Consider the following 13783-nt stretch of genomic DNA (forward strand, 5'->3'; position numbering starts at 1 on the left):
GATCCCCTATCACCCTACTTATTCCTTTTTGCTCTCTAGCCTTATCTACAAAGTTAAATAATCTCGTTGCAAAAAACCAAATGGGATAAAGCTAAATAGAAACTGCCCTATCATCTCGCACTTATTTTATTTTTATTTTTTTCAAATGATAGTTACCTATTCATTAGAGCTGATCCTAAGGAAGGGCATGTCACCTTGGAGGCTATCCACAATCATGAGAGAGCTTCTGGACAGTAGGTAAATTTGGCAAAATTTGAGATTTTTTTCAACATAAATATGCATCCTAGGCTCCAAAAAATGATGACAAAATCTCTAAGAATGAAAAAAGTTGATCACTCAATTTATTTGGGGTTATCTACTAAAATTGGAAGATCAAAAAACATCTCTTTAATTTCATTGTGGAAAGAGCTGGAAAAAGAACCCAAAGCTGGGGAATTTTGCTACTGTACTCAGCTAGAAAAGAGGTTCTATTAAAGTCGGTCATAACAACAATCCCATCATACACCATGTCTTGCTTCCTCCTACCCATGTCAATGTGTGAATACCTGAAAAAAAAAGTCCTTAGAAAATTCTGGTGTAATGCGAAGAATTCAAAAGGTAAAATCCACTGATTGAACTAGAAGAAAATCTGTAGAGGTAAATTAAATGGAAGACTAGGCTTTGGAGATCCTCATTGCTTTAACCTAGTCCTTGCAAAGCAATTTTGATGTTAATGCACAGAGGAAAACAGCTTGTGGGCCAAGATCATGAAGGCCAAATATTTGAAAAATAAAAGTTTTTTTTTTTTTTTTTATTCCAGTTTGCTAAAGAAAGGGTCTTAGGAGTAGAAGAGCTTATTGGCCACTAAGGGAATTCTCCAACAAGGATGCTGTTGAAATACAAACTCAGGTCACAAGGTCAAAATCTGGGATGATCCTTAGATCGCCTCGATTTCGGGCTTCAGAATTCAAGGTCCAAGGCCTCCAAACCAAGATTTAATGTTGGAGGAAAGAAGGGCTGGGATGAACAAAAATTAAGGACCTGTTCACTAACTTCTTTGCTGAAAAATTATTAACATACCCCTAGCTGTAGGGAGTTGGGAGGATAGGATACAGAGAATGATAAATTCTTTGTGAAATCTGCTTATGGGGTGGCTTTGAACAGTATTAAGAGAATGGGCTGTAGAATTGGCAGAGAATCAAGAGGGATGGGAAAAGGCCAATGGAGTTGGATCTGTAGATCTCAAAATTAAATCTTTTATCTGAAAATACCATTGAGAAGTTATAGATGTTAAAGAAAATTTAACAAAAAGGAAGATGGCAGATTCAAGTGTTTGTTGAGCCTGAATTAATTATCCATGCTTTATTACTCTGTCACCATGCAAAAGCGACGTGATTTGTAAGCCCTCTTATTATAACCTTATTTCAGCTCGTGGCTTATTTTCTGGTTTGAAGAGTAGTGTAACAGGTGGGGGATAGGAAGGATATGAAATCCTCTCCATTTCAACTATTTTGCTCTCGCTAATATGGAAAAACAGGAATTATTTTTTGTTTAATAATGTGATTTCTAATCCAAATTGGATCTGTCTCTGTAGCTGTGGCTAGTAGTTAGTAGGAAGATGAAGGAGATGAGCCAGATTTTTCAACAAGACTAGCGGTTTTCTTCCCCAACAACTTATTACAGAGAATTGAATGCTTTTTGGTTTCCCTTGGTTTTGGTGTGTTGAAAGTTAATACAGATGGGTGGTTTTTTTGAAGGATGTGGTGGTTAGAGACCATATTGGTGTGCCAGTGGCTGTTTGTTTGAAATTTAACACATCATTGCCAAGTTGGAAAAACGGTGCTCCAAGAAATATTAATTTGTTTGGAATCATTTTTCCATAAAAATGGTGTTTTAAACTATATCTTAAAAATCGAGAAAGTGTGGTTTGAAGTAACGCCAAATTTTCTTATATTGCAGTTTATTGCTGCCAATAAGGAGTTAATGGGGCAATCACATGAACTTCTTATAATAAGTATCAATACTGAAAACAAGCTGGTATAAAATAGAAAGTATTGTTATTGCTTTAGAAAACATCCTACCTATTAGCAACATTTTCAAATAGAAAAAAGACACCATTTTCTCAAAAACGAAATTCCCACCAACACATCATACGCATCGTTTTTGTATAGGCAGCATCCATATGGATGCCAAAGATATATATTTGTTTAAATGATAGGGCTAGTTTAAGTATTTAATCCTAAAAAAGTTAAAATAAAAATAAAACCTTTGAACCCGACTCAGTGACATAAAATTGGCCACTTGATAAAACAAGTTGTAGATCCAACGGCTCCAGAACTCTATTGAAACATTGAAGGAGTCCCCACTCCAATATCCTGCCGTAGATGTGAGCCACGTATACCCAATAGTTAGGAAGGACAGATTTGTATGGTCCTACTCCTATCTATGTAAACCTCATTTTGTCTTCCGGCCGGTAATCTCTCACCCCAGTGGCCCTAGCAATCAAGCCAAGATGAAGGTCATCGCCGCGTACCTGCTCGCCGTCCTCGGCGGAAACCTCCAGCCCTCCGCCGATGACCTTAAGAGCATCCTCGGATCAGGTAGAGAAATCTAGGTTTTTTTTTTTCTTCTGATATGGGGTTAGAGTTTTCTTTCTTTATTTGTATTCTAAATCTTGTTTTATATTTATTCAGTTGGGGCTGAAGCAGAAGATGACAGATTAGAGCTCCTTCTTAGTGAAATAAAGGGGAAGGACATCACGGAGCTAATTGCCTCTGGTAGGGAGAAACTGGCTTCGGTTCCTTCAGGCGGTGGTGTTTCTGTTGCTATTTCTGCTGCCGGTACTGGAGATGCCGCTGCTGCACCTGCTGCGGCCGAATCGAAGAAGGAAGAGAAAGTTGAAGAGAAGGAAGAGTCTGATGAGGTATTTCTTCGAATGAGTCAACTACAATGCACTCTTATTTTCATGCTTTGGGATTTACATATGTTTGTTGGCTGCTTGAATAATGCCTTCTGGTTGTTTTTTTTCGGTTTTCTGTTATTTGCAGGACATGGGCTTCAGTTTGTTCGATTGAGGAATTAGGGTTGTTAAATTTCTGTTTATTGGTAGGTATTAGAGTCCCAATCACGCCTAATTGTTTCTTTCCAGTTTGAACATTTTTGAGAAGATATTAATTGTTGATTGGTCAACTTTTGAATAATTTTGTTTTCATGTCAACACAATTTTGATCGTTCTGTTTACATTCCACCCTGTGAAAGTGAAACTGAGATTAATTCCATTGGGTTAAGATGATATTAAAATCAATGAAGCTTTCTGCAAATCATGAATACATTGGTCACAGTTGTACTACAAATTAGAGTGCTCTACCATGAAAATTTCCATGTGAAAAAACCTATATTAGTGGGTGCATGCAACATAGCTAGATTATACTGTCTATCCATTAGTGCAATTCTGTGCTGTCTACCAATGAAGATGGGTCGTCATTTGATTGTTTAGTACTTGAATAGTCCCACTTATCAATAACTTTATCAGAGAAAAAAAGACGATAAATGATAGTAATTGTATGAAGTAAGCTTCTCACTGGTCATTCTTCCACATCTAGTGTATATGTTGTTATTTGGTTGAAATTAAGACATTGCATTTGTGGAATCACCTATTTGGGATGAAATTATAATACAATTGAGTTCCAGAAGTCTACAGCATTAGGGGTTAAATGTAATATCACTGGAATAACTTGATATAACCTGTGGAATTTGGAATTTGGCATATGACTTATCTGCCTATATATTCAGTGAGAGAAAATATCAAGTTTGCCATTGCTTATTAGTTAATATATCTGACTGGAGGGTTCTGGAGCAATAGGAGATCGGATATAGATGTTTTGGTCTTTTTTTTTTCCAATATTGGTGGTTGTCATCTGTGTGAAACATGATATGAATCCTGAAGAATGTTGAGTTATTGTTTATGTAAGTAGGTCTTTCAAAAAAAAAGTTAATGTAAGTAGGAAACAAGTGTTGAAACTTGAGATGTGTCTTCTCTTGCTAGTGAGTGAATTTATACCCATTTTAGAGAGTTTGAATCTGCTGCACTTGCTGTGTAGCCTGTGTATTCCAATTTCTGATGGACAAGTGAGCCCTTGGTAAACAAGTCTGGACGCCCATCCATCACTGAATGAGGGCCTGTTTTGAAGGGTTGAAGCTTTAATTGGCCTACTTTAACTGAGCCGCTTTGAAGAAGCTACTAAAAACAGCCAATTTTTTGGTTGAATGACAATGTATTTGGGCTTTCTGAGTTTTTCACCAAATATAGCTTTTATAGGCTGTCCATGTGGAGTCCACCTCACAAAGCCAGAATCCGTTGCATGAAAGCAGACCAAAGCAGACCCCCCCCCCCTTTTCCCCCAACGATGAAACGAAGGTTTGAATGTCTTGGCCTGTAACTGTGTAATTAATTTTCTGTTTCAAAACCATTGTTTAATTTTCCCTCAAATACAGTTTCTGGTTGCGTCTGATCAATATGGAAAATCAAATTGTTAATCTAGTAATGTATTATTCTTGCAATTGTCATTGTTTGGCCTTAGCAAAGGGTATGAAACTCCCTTTGCTTCTGGTTCAAAGTAGGTTGTTTACCCATATGGTCTTTATTAGGGGTGAGTAAATGGGTAGATTCTGCGTGGAATTGAGTGGAATTGACTGGATTGGCCTTGATCCGACCTTACTGAATCTGCTACCAGGTAGGGTCTGGTACCAAATTCTTGAAACTGAACCCCCACCCAGACTGGTTCCAGGGTCTATAGGTTTATTTTACCCGAATCAACCTAAAGAGCTTAGGGAACTGGCTTTGGTGGAACTGGCCTTGGGAACTAAACTTGCCTGAAATAAATCCCAAAAAAACTTCAAGGATGTGAAGATTTGAACTCAAGCCCTCATGGTTATATAGATTAAATTTCTCAACTTAATCGATAAAAGGTAATGTAAATTTTGAACTATATTAATAATTTAATATAAGTTTCAAAACTTATAATAATAAGTTTTGAAATCAAGTTTTTAAAGAATAGGTTCCAATGTTCCATGGTCTAACCCATGTGGCCAATCCAACTGCGGGCCTATTTTTCTAAACCGAACAGGTAGCATTAGTTTTTAAAAAACCATGAACCGAAATCAATTGGTTAACCAATTGATCGGTTTATATATATATATATATATATATATATATATACCAAAATATAGGGTTTGGTTTCATTGGTTCAGTTCTTTTTTTTTATGAGCACCCTTACTGATAGCCCTCCAAAACTTAAATGGGCACTAATTTATTGTGATTGTTGCTCGACCTAATTTTTTCCTTTCTCGTTGGTTGGTAGTAATGACAGTGACAGATGGTTAGGGGAAAGAGTGAATAAAAGTTAATGAATATTTTGAAATTTCTAGTGAAAATCCCACTGAAAAATTCCCACTAATCCAAAAAATTGGGTTTACCATTTAAAGTGTGAATCCATTTAGACAAGGTGATTAACAATTCTAAATTGTAAGGTGATGGGATTCCCCGTAAGCAAAATCTCTACTTATGCAAGCAATTGCACATTGGGAACATTTTGGGAGATATTCCAGTTAGATGCTATATTCATAGATATTTAGGGGTTGATAAATTTTGGGGGTTAAGTTTTTTTAAAAGGTTTTAAAAATTAATCTTGGGATATAAAGTAATTTTGGAAGCTTCATTCTTCGAATCTTGCCTTCAAAACGGGGAATAATGATTGAGAACAAAGGTTAAAACAGCTGACCTAATTCATGCTTAATGAGTAGCTTCCTGCGCCATTAAGCAAGGGGCTAACGTAAGATAATGAATTTATATATAAGTGCATTAACCTGTTTGATCTATCATAAACCCGAGTCAAACCAAACCGGTTTAGACCAATTATCCACTTAATCAAAGCTATTTGCATTAATTAAGTGCTAAATCATTCTAGAATAATAGTTAATGGCCAAAATGAAGAAAAACGAAATAAAGACTCAGTTTGGAAGGAGTACAAATGCAAATATGTAGAGTGCAAACCTTACATTTTGTATTATTTTCTATGTTTGTGTTGTACATATTTGCATTTGTACTCTTTTTAAACTGAGTGAAAGGAAAATTTTAGAATTCAGCAAGCCCAAAATATTGTAAATAGGGGATCATTACCCATATGGGGACTCACTAATAACACATCTATTAGACTCTTTAGGGGGAGACTACCCATATTTTCTTTCTCCACCTTTTCCCTTCCTTCCCCTTTCTCCCTCCCTTTCTCTCTCTTTCTCTCTTTATTTTTGGCAATCACCGACAAGCTTTCATAGCCATTTCTCTTTAGACTTTCGAGTTTCGAAGTTCGACTACAGGTGCCAAACCCACCACCCGCAATACAAGGAGGGAGGGGGGATTGTGTTATATTTCCAAACATTTGACATCATAGGTTGAGCCATTTGATCCAGACAATTAAACTGCTAATCCAAAAAATCGCAGCAAAAATGGTTTCATTTCCAAGTCTATTTTAAAAACATGGTTTAACATTATCTTCTTAGGCAAACAGAAATGGTTGGATTTGTGATTTACTGAGTTACAAACTATTTTTGTATCTTTTAAATTACTCTTTTGCTTGGTGTAAGTCGATGGGATGAGATGGCCTATAAGTCTTGAAGTTGGGAGATTAACATGCCTAAAGTGAAAAGAGCGGATAGAAAACTGGAAAAAGGCTAAGTTGCTGAAAAGATTAGGGCAAAAATGACTAAGCAAAGGATCCCTTCTTTAGGGCCCTGGCTAACGCTACATGCATGGATGTTGATATTTCAAAATATTCTCCTACTTTAACGAATATGCAAGAAACAAATCCCGTCTCTCTCCCTTCTGAACACATGTACCGAAGACCATAAGGTCATTAGACCATGTTCATGTGTAGATATTCTTAATGGATGGTTGCAAGTGCCGTGAGGTGAGGTGGGTGGGTGGAGGTGGGTGTGAGAAGAACCCTGTGAGGAAATCTGGACAGGTCAAGTTCAGTATGGGTTTGCCTCCGCCCTAACGCAACCCAGCTATGTAGTACTCAAACCTGTCCCAACTCTATTGGGTTTAACCCAATATCGACCTGACCCAATTTGCAATCTTTAAATTGTATGGGAACACATCTCTGCCCCACAAGGAGCCGCCCCACAACTCTTCACAGTATATCCCCGCTATGTATTGGGAACATCTCCCAATGATAACATCATCGGAACTGGTATTATCATTGAGAGATGTTCCCAATACACGGCGGGGATGTACTGTGGAGTATTGTGGGGGGAGATGTGAACTCAAGTTACATTCTTTATATCATATTTTGAATACTTAAAAGCCATTAGTTTAAGTTGGAATTTGATTTATTCGTATAGCACTTCATAATAAAAGAAGGAAAACATTAAAAATATCCTTAAGCTTTAAAAGCAATGGAATTATAAGGCATAGCAAATTATAAGAATACACTATATACACGTAGGGGTATCATGACCCAGCATAGTAGGTAGGGATGCTCATAAAAATTTGAAAAATCGAACCTTACCAAGAAAATTGAACCAAAAAAATCTGGTTAATCAAACTGATCAATTTGGTTTTGATTTGATATTTTTGAAAAATCAAAGGACTGGTTCGACTTTCGGTTAACCTAAAAAAACAGTCGTTAATCAGACTGATTGATATATATTTACGAGTATATTATATATTTTTAATATATAACATATATTATCTATGTGTTATATATTAACATATATGCATTATATATTATATTTATAATTATCTATTTACAATATATTATATATTTATACATTTATTTATAAAACATATATCATAAAATATAAAAAAACTAAGAAATTGAATAACCAAACCGGTCAAAAACCAAAATTAGTCAACTACTTTAACTAGTTGATTCTGTTTGGTTTTGATTTGGGAATTTTCAAAAAACGGTAGTATTTCTTCGGTTTTAAAAAAATTAAAAAAAAATACCCCCGCCAAACTGTGGGCACCCCTATTGGCAGGTCAGCGAAACCTGAACTCGACTTGGGTTCAAGGTTCAAAATATCGATACGCTGAATACATTGGTAGAGGCGTAGCAGGCAGTACCGGGAGTTTTTTTTCAAATCTGATTCAGAGGAACCGGTTTAAGGTCTGTCCACCCTCTGAACTGGTCAAAACTCCGATACACTCTCTATAGGGGCATATCGGGAAGCTCCCGATACGATACTCATCGGTGGATATGTATTGATACTTTGAACCTTGCTCGGGTTAAAGAATCAAAACAATGACCCTGGCTTTATAGTCTTACACCCGACCCTAATCCAACCTATAAGATCGGGTGAAAAGGCAGGTTTAGTTGGACTTCCTTTAACCTGTCGAGACGTCGAGGGTGTTTGGTTCAGTTTACGTTTATTCAGTAAATGTTTATTGAGGGTGCTAAATAGACACCACTTCAACATTTTTCTCTTACTCTTCTGCATGCATCGAAAATGAAAAAACTCAACTTTGGTTTATGTGCATGCCAGCTGTTTGTGGAAGTTAATTTTTAAGGGAATGTTTGGAACCGTAGCCATTTTTCAAAAAAACCATGCCACGTCGGATCCACATAGGCATTTCAACAAACGTCCATGTATCTCATTGTTTGGTTCAGCCGATTATTAAAAAATCAGGCATGCCTCGAAAATCGGGACTCCACCAATACATGAAACGCCAAATTTCATGCATCGGTGAATCGTTTCCTCCAACGGTTGATTGATGTGTATCCTATGTGGTGCTTACCCGTCAGCACATACATGAAAAATGGTGATGAAAATCACCTTACCAAATAGCATAGTGTTGCTCAATCACCTTACCAAAAAATGGTGATGAAAATCACCTTACATGATAGAAGCGTTTTTTTTTGTAAAAATGGGTGTTGGAAGTATGAGTGCTTTTTCTTGAAAATCAATCCAAAAAAACGTCCAGCCAGACGTTTTTTTACTGTTACGCTGATGTGTAGATTATTGATGGCACATAGTTATCATAAATGATTTTACGAACAAATAAAATACAAACGTTTATTCAATAAAAACAAAACACATACGTCGTTTGATGTAACGGTTGAATTGGCTGAACTGAACCCGAGTCGAGTCCACTTGTGGCCGTTACCACCATCAGAGATAGAGAGAGATGATGGGAGTCAGAACTATACTAGGCCAATGGAGGAGTACAGCGAAGGAAGTATGGGATCGAACGCTGATAGTTGCCAAGTTCCTCTGCCTCCTCCATGTCACCAACACCTACATCTGCACTCCCACTCTCGTATTTTCTTGTTTCTTCCATCATTTTTCCATTCATTTTAGGTTTTTATTTGCTGAAGAATGGAAAATTTACTGCAATGTGGTCTGAGATTTCAGGTTTACGGTCCCAGTATGCTACCGACCTTGAATCTGACCGGCGACGTTATTCTGGCGGAGAGGATATCTACTCGGCTCGGGAAGGTGGGGCCTGGCGACATTGTTCTCGTTCGATCTCCTGAAAACCCTAGGAAGACTGTTTCCAAGCGTGTGATGGGCATGGAAGGCGACCGGGTGACCTTCATTGTCGACCCCAAGAAGAGCGACCGCTGCCGGACAATTGTCGTAAGTTCAATTTTTCATTCCGTGGTTGCTCAGGTGTGATTTGAATTTTCATGATTCTGGATCCTCATTGTAGGTGCCAAAAGGGCATGTTTGGATTCAGGGGGATAACGTATATGCTTCCAGAGATTCAAGACATTTTGGACCAGTTCCTTGTGGTCTAATTCAGGCCAAAGTGTTCTTCAGGGTGAGCTTCCATTCTCGAATTGGGCTATTTCTGAAGTTAGATTTTTTTTTTTTTTTCTGAAATCGTGCCATTAGTTACACATCACCATGTGGAGAATTTTGTGGGACGCGACACTGTCACTCAACCCCGGGGCAGCACTTGTGTTTTCTGTGTTGTTACCACGTCATGGTTATTACTGATCCAGATGATTAACTTTCCAATTAACTGATTACTGTTTTTAGAAATTAAAGCATCCTTTGAATTGGCATCTCCAGATATGGCCACCTGAAGGTTTTGGATCATTGAGACAAGGAGAGTAAAAGTTACTGCATCTCAAAGGTACATTTAATCTATTTTTTTCTACCTTAAATGTAGCCTGGCTCATATTCATCAATGTTTTAGAAGTATAAGGAATGGAAATTTTGCTTACTTTGGGAAATTTAAAGCTGAAAGATTCCTAGATTTGATTGAGAGAAAAGATTTTTAGTGATTGGTGCCAGCATTTACAATTTTTTAGATGGTCATATTGGCTATAACTGCTTATGTTATTGCACTTGTGCAAGTTCTAGCAACTAGATGAATCATAATGGAATCTGTAGATATCAATGTTAAGTACACGCCTGGGATTTTTTTCCCGGGAAAAATAGATCTTGATTTTTTTTATGGTTCTGTTTGAGTTACTAGATGCTAGGCACTCCTCAACTCTGTCTTAGTTGACTTACCTGGAAATGTGCAGCACTGGTTTCTACCCTTTCTAACTCAAAACCTCCATTCACTACTTTCAGAGGGGCCTTAAAGATTTACTCCAGTTAGATTTAACGAAAGTGATTCTAGCCCCCAAAGATTTTTTTTTTTATCAATACACTACCCACCAAGGATATGTGATTCCTTTTCCATGCTGCTAGTTTTTTGGAGAACCTTTCCACTATAGTTATCCCAAAATGATCCCTCAGGATACCTCCTAGCAGGAGACTACATCTAAAACAAAATCACATTAGTACTGATAAAAAATTAAATAAAAATCAATTAGACCATGTCATGTATCTACCATTACCTTCTCTGTTAAGTTATTTTTCTTAAGCACTTCTCAGACCTAGTAACAGAATACCCTTCAGATTTGGTCAAATAACTTCTACTCAAATTATTTGCTGGTGATTACGAAAAGTGAGTAAGAATTATAATGTTTTCCCTTTTGCACTAGTTTTAAGTGTAAAGACCAAGACACTAAATTACGTGAAAAGTTTGGAATAAAACTGTTGGACAGAGGCCAACAAGCTTTGATTGTATATTACAAGGAGATTTAGAAAGATAATTTTTCTAATTTGGGTCAAGCCCATTCACCAGAAACTGGGTACAAGTTTTGATTGTAGTCAGTTTTCAAGTCAAGGAACACTTTTTTTGATAACTAGGAGCACAATTGTCCATCATAAAATAATAAGGTTTCACTTAGTCGATACCAATAACAATTTCCTGTGCTTTCTGAATGTACAGACAACCCTTACTTTTGTTCATCTAGCCTCCTACTCATTCTTTGGTTTAACACTTACTACTGTCATAGTTCTAATGTCCACCAGTTAAAAATGCACAAATGATCTTTACTAGTACTGACCTCTGGTTTTCCACAGGAGCAAAGATAATAGTTAATCAAGGTTTATGAAACTTTAGACTAAAGTGATGGAGTCTTGCTAAATGTGCTAGGGAGATATTCATCTCTCTTCTTATTGTATCAGTGTAGGGTTTCGTTCTAATTTTGCCTATTCTTTTGCTAGATGTTATTTATACTTTCTGTTTCATTTTAAGTGTAATTGGCCAAAGGAGTTTGACTTCTTACTTCAGGATGTGTTTTTTGTGTAAGAATCTATGTTAAGTTTAAGGCGGTCAAGAGATCTTGTAACCAAACTGTTCATGAGTTAGCATATAGAGGTTATGTTGTGTCTGGGGAATGTTTTGGTTTGCCTCCCAATTGGTTGAAGTTGGTCCTAATGGAAGACAATGGTGGTTGTTCATCCATGGGGAGCAGGGTTGGGGTTAGTTGATAAGTGTCTGTTTGTATGGGTCTTTTATTTGTTTTATTTGTGTTTCTTTGTCTTGGTCTTAGTCCTGTTTGTTGAACTCTCTTTTAGCTTGTTAATGGATCTATTTTATACCAAAAAAGAAAAAAGTAATTGTAAACACCTCTTTGAAATCCAGGTCCAAAGAATCCACATGTTATAGATCAGCTAATAATGGTGTTCACAAGGATTGCAGATTCAAATTCAATGGGTACAAAGATTAGCTAATAGATTGGCAAAGCAGGGAGTTAATAGACATCTTTTTTGTTCTGTGATGTAAAATATAGTAGTGGGTAGGACAGATGGGGGCCCGAGGCTCTATCTTAATTCTCCTTATTTAACCACAACCTCTTGTTGTACCTTTTATTTAATTAATGAATGAAATCTTCATTCGTGTTAAAAAGAATCTGCATGCTATAACTCAAGAAATGAAAGAATCTTTAGAATGAAGAATATTAATTGCTTTCCTAATCTTCAATCAAGGAGGGCAGATGTTACGATCCATTTGTCCCATGTTGGTAGTATGGGATGCTAATGTGAAGTATCCCACATTGGTAGTATGGGATACTGTTGTAGGGTATATATGTGCTTGGGTTCCCTCCCTCTAACAGCTAGCTTTTAGGGGTGGGTTCTCCTAAAGCAGATAACAAATGGTATCAGAACCTACACTATGCCTCCCAGTTGCAATCATGCAGCGCAGGTGGTAACGTCGGTATTGCAGTGTTCGGCTGGGACTAGGTGGACTAGTGCAAAGCCAACCTGCATGGGTGCCAGGACTGTGGAGCATGGTGGAATGTTACGATTCATTTGTCCAATGTTGGTAGTATGGGATGTTAATGTTAAGTATCCCACATCAGTAGTATGAGATGCTATTGTGGGGTATATATGTGCTTGGGTTCCCTCCTCCTAACAACTAGCTTTTAGGGGTGAGTTCTCCTAAGGCACATTACAACAGAAGAATAGCTGGAGCCTAGAGCAAGACCAATTTCTTGGAGGGAGTTTTAGGAACTTTTTTTTTCCTCTACTCTCCTAGACCCCTCTAAATTTTCTGCATTTTTTGAATTTTTAAAGGCTGTAACCAGAAGGTGTTAGTAATTCAATTGTCATTAATTGTAAGAGACTTTAGAAATTCAATTGCCATTAATTGGAACTCTTCATTTAATTTAGTATTAATTCAGTGCCATTCATTATGTTAGAAATTTTATTTAATATAGGAAAAACTAGATACAAATGTTAATATAAGGTTAGATGTCTTAAAACATTAAAATTAAATAAATCAATTAATTTGGCTGGTTCATTCCTAACCAAAATATTCTATATTAGTATTAATTTTTCCCAATTTTAATTTTATAATTAGTTTAAGCCTCTATGACGGTATTCGTGGATATGTCCATAAAAAATGTAACTTATTGAGATAGTCCATATTTCTCGAATTCTAATTATATATAGACTAAAATAATTTATTCAACGAAATAGTTAGCATATCATTCATCTATATAACTATATTGCATAAAAAAAGGATTACACAATTCAACCATCTTGGCCTGTGGTGGATCAACAGTTCAGCCATCTGGGCATCATTGTAATAAAGATATAAAAATAAATAAACACACAAAAACAAAAATTGTCCATGTCTTTATTGTTGTAAACTTGTAATTAGGTAGAAGCGTAGAAGTCAAATCAAATCCAGCCGCATCAAAGTCCAATACAACGAAATTTCAATCCAAATCTCATCAAGGTTCGAAGTATTATACACTACCCACTGATGGGTGGGTGGATCAGTTGGTATGTTTGTCGCCTCGTTCCGGCAGAGATGGGATTCGAACCCCGCAAAAAGTATCCATACGCTTGATAATGAGTGAAAGTCTCGATGCTATTTTCCACCCCATAAACTTAGTATAATTGGAACGGTGACTCAGGGAATGAATCAAAATTCAAGAGACATTGAATC

General features: G+C 36.8%; 2 protein-coding genes across 3 annotated transcripts; both read left to right on the forward strand.

Moving 5' to 3' along the window:
* The first annotated feature begins 2263 nt into the window (after window positions 1-2263).
* Window positions 2264-3299, forward strand: LOC148862086 (large ribosomal subunit protein P2B-like). Its single transcript, XM_088984154.1, has 3 exons — window positions 2264-2579; window positions 2673-2902; window positions 3027-3299. The coding sequence occupies exons 1-3, from the start codon at window positions 2492-2494 to the stop codon at window positions 3051-3053; spliced, it is 345 nt and encodes a 114-aa protein (XP_088840280.1). The 5' UTR covers window positions 2264-2491; the 3' UTR covers window positions 3054-3299.
* Window positions 3300-9068: 5769 nt separating this feature from the next.
* On the forward strand, window positions 9069-12235 carry LOC148862087 (mitochondrial ATP-independent inner membrane protease subunit 1a-like). Of its 2 annotated transcripts, none has more exons than XM_088986761.1 (5): window positions 9069-9298; window positions 9394-9618; window positions 9692-9802; window positions 10057-10120; window positions 11407-11680. In XM_088986761.1, the coding sequence occupies exons 1-4, from the start codon at window positions 9167-9169 to the stop codon at window positions 10099-10101; spliced, it is 513 nt and encodes a 170-aa protein (XP_088842887.1). In that variant the 5' UTR covers window positions 9069-9166; the 3' UTR covers window positions 10102-10120; window positions 11407-11680. The 2 variants fall into 2 exon arrangements, with proteins under 2 accessions (XP_088842887.1, XP_088842886.1); XM_088986760.1 differs by lacking the exon at window positions 11407-11680 and adding an exon at window positions 11972-12235 and having other exon boundaries at window positions 9070-9298.
* Window positions 12236-13783: the final 1548 nt, after the last annotated feature.

This window comes from Nelumbo lutea, chromosome 4, assembly GCF_056320005.1.
Source record: "Nelumbo lutea isolate HS-2025 chromosome 4, American lotus-T2T, whole genome shotgun sequence".
Lineage (NCBI taxonomy): Eukaryota > Viridiplantae > Streptophyta > Magnoliopsida > Proteales > Nelumbonaceae > Nelumbo > Nelumbo lutea.